This window comes from Glycine max, chromosome 13 (genome assembly GCF_000004515.6).
Source record: "Glycine max cultivar Williams 82 chromosome 13, Glycine_max_v4.0, whole genome shotgun sequence".
In the NCBI taxonomy this organism is placed as follows: domain Eukaryota; kingdom Viridiplantae; phylum Streptophyta; class Magnoliopsida; order Fabales; family Fabaceae; genus Glycine; species Glycine max.
Window position 1 is genome coordinate 29,083,475 of NC_038249.2, and position 6,146 is coordinate 29,089,620.

The window sequence follows — 6,146 nt, forward strand, 5'->3', positions numbered from 1 at the left end:
AGCAACATGGACGGCTACGTCATCACATGTTATTTTTGCGAAATACTTCTTCCCTTTCTCTGTTCATTTTTTCACCTTCTTTGCGCATTACAACTTTTGCAAGTGCTTGAATTTGTTACTAAATTTTTTCGTTTCCTAAATTCTACCGCTGGAATTGATTCAGTTTTCAATAATATTTGGCTTTTGAATTCTATGCCTTCTCTTCAATTTGTGGGTCTTTGTTTTCTAGAAAATGTGTATAACGTCGCGGTTGTTAATAAATTACATGTTAGTGGCAGACATTTCATTTTTCTGATTTTTTCTCTCTTAATTTGTTGTCAGTCCAAATTCTCATGCATATTGACCTTTGAATCTTGCAGGTCACTCTAATTATAAATAATTAAGCCGTTCAATGATAAAGAAAAATAAAATAAAAACTATAGTTATGTTCCTATAAATCGATGATAAATATTTTTATGTACCTTTATATTTATTAATTATAATTTTTATATTTAAGACTTTATCTTTGTTGTTATAGATTTTAGGAATGATATTTAAGTTTGTCAGAAAAGTAGAATAGTAATATGTAGTACTTACGATTTACTTTTTTTCATTACCATGGGTTTTAATAAACTAGCATATAAGCATCAACCTTGTAAGTTCTAACCGATCAAATTAACTTATAAGCAAGTTAAAAGAACTTATAAATTCCTACTTTTATCATCCTAATCATCACTTGCAAGTAATATAAAATAGATTTAATACATCAGTCGGTCTTTGAATTAAAAACTTTTAATTAGGTTTCTAAACTTTAAAAATTGATCATTGGATTCTAGATCTTCTAAAAATTTTATAGTTAGGTGTTCTTGAAATAGCTTAGGAACTTCCTGATGTATTAACCTATAAAAAAAATACCATATAAATGATCGTATATCACCATATAAAAAACGTAATAATTTTAATAAGCATTAGTTAATATTAAGCTAGATACAATTTCACTCTTTTTATTTTTCTTTTCATTTTGGTCTCTTTAGTTCATTAAAGTATATTTGATACACCAAATTAATTATTTCGTTAGTTTTTTTTTTTACCATAATGTGTTGCCCATGCATATAAATAGACATTTTTACATCGATTGTTAATACAGTCAACATAAAAATATTTATTTACATAACTTTTGTCAATTAAATTAATGAAATTGATGGAAATAATATGATTGTAGTGTTTTTAAATGATTGAATGATGTAATTAAACTATTTAATAATTTAGGGATTTAATTGAAGTGTTTTTAAATAATTTGAAGATATTATTGAATTTTTTAATAATTGAGAGACTTAATTAAACTTTTAATTATAATTAAGTGACCAATTGTATAATTAAATCAAATATATATAAATTATAGAATTAAAAAAAACTTTAACGTCAAGTTAATGTTTGGAAGAGAAGATAAAATGTATATATTTATAAAAAAAATTATCTTAAGTTTGTTAAACTCTCATAAAACAAAATTCTTATTTATTAATAATGGTGTTTCTTGCGTGATAAGGCTTGAATGATACCTTTGCGATAAATGATAAATCTCTTGATATGAGAAACCTATTGGATTCATAATCCCATACTTTTCACCTATGAAACAAACATGAGGAAGATTCTCAAATCATGAAAAATACTACTAAGTTGTGTTTATCTAATTAGTCATGCTAACAAAAATATATTAGCACATTTTCACTCTCAGACGATTGAAAGCATGATCCAAGCTTTTTATATAAGATAATGAGACGAGTTCAGGTCCTGGCTCTAGAATTGTTATGTCTTAACCTATGAGGAATATTGTTGAAACTCCGCATATTCCTGTTGAACAAACTACTTTTGTCACACTACTCTCGTTTAGCTAGGGTGCTAAACAAGGAATTTGTTTTTTCATCAGAGAAGTTAAAGTGAATATATTGAACAGAATTTCAGTTTCAGTAAACTTTGCCACACGTCACAAATGAGACACGTAATTGAGTAAGTGGCACTTGTTGAGGGTATTAAGTAATTTGAGTTATTAGAAGTTTAAATGGCGATGGCTTCTTCAGTTCACATTGAGCAAAGATATGGACAAGAAGGAAACATCACAATCAAAACGGCATATATTCTTTGCTTTATACAACTACTTTTGGAACTAATGTGCAAGTTGGAACTGGCAGAAGAGAGATTCAAAAGGGACATAGATCGTTGAGACCTTAACTTACGTATGATTCAATGTCAGAGGAAATGGCAAGTGAGAGGTTTTACTCTGTATCCCAGAGGTTGCAGTCAGATGAAGCAAAGCAAGATATCTATTTGAAAGTTAACAAACCTCTTACCCTCAGGGTAGATTTCTCCATTTAATTTTGATAGTTGTTTCATGTCTTGGGAGTTCTTAATAAATTGTAACTAGCACATGTTATGATTTTTTTTTAAGTTGAATTTTTACTCTTCCATCCTAATGATTGGTATGAAAATTTTCTTTTGTTCAGAGTTCAAACTCCATATAATTCATGAATATCTTTTCAACTAAATAGTCTATGCACTTTACATGTCATCTAGTTACGAATGGTCATATATGGTATGCTTGTTGATTTTTGCTTAAAATATACCAACTGATGATTTAAATCACACAATTCCAAAGGATACAGTTACATAATTTGAATCTTTTACTTGATATTGAAATTCGGAGCAGAAAGTATGTTACCATGAAGTTGATCAAAATACTTGTTTGTATGATAAACAATATGGGTCTAAAGGCAGGGTGGGGTCTCTTCTTTGTCTGATTTCTTGCATGGGAAGTTTTTTTTATTGATGAATTAAGCATGTTCTCGTGTACTTCATTTGGATGGTATTGGTTTATGCAAAAATTATCCTTTTTGATAATCAATCTAATGATGAACATGGGAAGCAAATGTTTCTTTACAGTACAACACTTCATATTCTACTCCATTGGTCTTTGTTGCAGTTTGAAGATGTTGTGCATAAAATAAAAATTAGCAAAGGGAAAGGCTTGTTATGCTACAACAAAGAGGTAAGTTCTGAGGAGACACTGGTCTTGAAAGGGATCAGTGGTGTTATTTTTCCAGGTGAATTGTTAGTCATTTTAGGCCCTTCTGGTTGTGGCAAAACAACTCTGTTAGCTGCTTTGGGAGGCCGGCTAAATCACAGTATCACTAGAGGAAGCATAACCTACAATGGCAAACCCCTCTCAAAATCAGTGAAGCAAAACCTGGGATTTGTTTCTCAACAAGATGTCTTCTATCCTCACCTATCAGTCAGTGAGACACTCATCTTTTCGGCTCTTCTTCGCTTGCCAAATAGCGTATCTAAAGAAGAGAAAATCTTAAAAGCTCAGGCAATTATGAATGAACTTGACCTGACTCATTGTAAGGACACTATAATGGGAGGGCCACTCCTAAGGGGAGTTTCGGGTGGAGAATGGAAAAGGGTTAGCATAGGTCAACAACTTTTAACTAATCCAAGTCTCTTGCTTGTTGATGAGCCTACTTCAGGTCTTGACTCTACAACTGCTAGAAGAATTGTGCTAACTCTATGTGAGTTAGCTAAAGATGGAAGGACTGTCATAATGACTATTCACCAGCCTTCCAGCAAACTTTTTTACATGTTCCAGAAGATTTTACTGCTATCAGATGGTAGAAGCCTGTACTTTGGGAAGGGAGAAAATGTTATGAATTACTTCTCCAGTATCGGTTATACTCCATCCGTAGCTATGAATCCAACTGATTTCTTACTTGATCTTGCAAATGGTACGCAATGTTGCAAACATTAACCTTTCAAACATGCCTAGGAAGTAGCATCCTGCTTGGTTACATAAGACTAGGGTCCTCACTCTTTACATTCAAATATTTCACGCCACTGCAACATCATAATCATGTATATCAATATCAATGTAAGCATTTAAAGACCAACTTTTAAATAAACAATAATATGAAATTAAGTATGATCTATTTTTAGAACTGAAGCTTTTCAAGTCATACTGGATCAAAGACTTCTGCATATAGTTGATATCTTTGAGAAAAATAAAAAATAAAGCTAAGTCAAAACGGCATGTTTTTACTTTTGTTGAAATAGTTTTTGCATCATTCTAATATAAGCTAATGCACCAGCTAGAAGATTTGCTCCTTGTTTCTCTTTTAGATTTCCACCATCATTAGTCTATTCATTAATTAGAAATCATCTTACAACATTTTAGGTATTTATTCTGAAAATTTGGAAGAGGATACAAATGCTACAAAACAGGTGTTACTATCTGCTTTTGAGAGTAACCTTGCAAGCCAAGTGAAGATGGAACTTCAAATTTCCAGGGATTCAATCCATCACAATTCAGAAGATGAGATATTCGGTCAACATTGCACAACTTGGTGGCAGCAGTTTACTATATTACTAAGAAGGGGTTTCAAAGAAAGAAAGTATGAGCAATTTTCACCCCACAAAATCTGTCATGTTTTCGTCTTGTCATTCTTTGCAGGCTCTCTCTGGTGGCAGTCTGGAGCTGATCAAATGCATGACCAGGTATTTATATGATATAGTAGTATAGTACTTTGGCATAATAAAATCCAATACATTTTCTGATTATTGTTTCTTCTGCTTTGTAGGTAGCACTACTTTTCTACTATACACAATTTTGTGGATTCTTCCCTATGGTCCAGTCTATTTTTACATTTCCTCGTGATCGCGAAATGATAATAAAGGAAAGGTCCTTCTACATGTATAGACTCTCATCTTACATCATAGCAAGTAATCTTGATGACCTTCCATTGCAGCTAGCCTTGCCAACCCTTCTTGTCACTGTTACTTATTGGATGGGAGGGCTAAAAGCCAAAGCTTCAATTTTCTTTCGTACTCTAGCTGTTGCTCTTCTCTATTCTTTGGTATCACAAGGTTTTGGCCTTGCTATTGGAGCATTGCTGATAAATAATCAAAAAGTAGCTATTACAGTTGGAACTGTGGTCATGACATTGTTTCTTCTAGTTAATGGCTTCTTTGTTCGAAATACGCCAGCATTTGTGTCCTGGATAAAGTACCTATCTCATGGCTATTATTCCTATAAGCTCTTGCTAGGATCACAGTTTAACGGTTATGACACTTACCATTGTGGTCAAAATGTCACCTGCTCAGCTGTGAACTATCCTACAATTAAGCATGTGGGCATTGACAAGCAAGGTTTATCTGTTGCTGCTTTGGTGGCAATGCTTGTAGGCTACAGACTTATTGCCTATTTTGCCCTTAGGATTGGCACTAAACTTAACTAGAGCCCTTCTACTGTAGATGTCAAAATTTCGTTTAATAAGGAAATATTGGTTTGTTAAGGATTATTCTGCTGTTAATCATAACAATATTTTGCTTTTATTGCATTATCTTGTTTTAAGCTGCATTAATATAATCATTGTTAATGCAATTGGAAATGGAATCCAATCTTTCAAATAATTATTGATTGAGGATGCTAGCAATCAAATTGGAAACTGAAATAGTGCATTCTGTGAAGTATTTATCAACAATTACAGTATCACTTCTATTTTTAGACTCAAAATATTAGAAGATGTTTTATGTGTAGTGTGATGATGTATGTTCTGATGAAATAACACCAGCATTACTGTCAGTGGCGGATCCAAGACTCTAAGTTAATGGAGATAAATTATAAAAAATAAAATCAGTAGATTCAATTATATAAATATAGATAAAATAAAATAAAAATATAAAATTTTATTTACAAATTTAATGAATTTTAAAAAATAAGGAGATGCAAGTGCACCCTTGAAATCAACGTAGATCCACCACTGATTACTGTGTCACTGTATGTAGCAGAGCGGTACAAAGTAGAAACTACAAAGGCTGTCTTAGGTGATTTATTATCATTTTGAATTAGTATGTACAACACAACTATTGCTTCTTTGTTTAATAGAAACTCCTCATCTAGATTTTTAGAAGCTTATTTTCATTTATCTTTATTGTTTGGAATCAGAAGAAACTAGTCCAAGTAAAGGGATTCAGCATTTATTAGTCACGAAGATCCTAATCACATTAAGGACAAAATAGTCTCCTCGGATTGTCTACAGCAGAACATGCAATGTTCAACATTTCTAAGGTATGCCAACCCCCAAATGTCTTCTCAGTCAACTAATCTAACAAACTAG

The 6,146-nt window shown here is 32.1% G+C and overlaps 1 protein-coding gene across 1 annotated transcript; it reads left to right on the top strand.

Moving 5' to 3' along the window:
• The first annotated feature begins 2,121 nt into the window (after window positions 1-2,121).
• Window positions 2,122-5,361, top strand: LOC100800295 (ABC transporter G family member 9). Its single transcript, XM_003541499.5, has 4 exons — window positions 2,122-2,334; window positions 2,957-3,758; window positions 4,205-4,524; window positions 4,608-5,361. The coding sequence occupies exons 1-4, from the start codon at window positions 2,224-2,226 to the stop codon at window positions 5,262-5,264; spliced, it is 1,890 nt and encodes a 629-aa protein (XP_003541547.2). The 5' UTR covers window positions 2,122-2,223; the 3' UTR covers window positions 5,265-5,361.
• The last annotated feature ends 785 nt before the right edge of the window (window positions 5,362-6,146 follow it).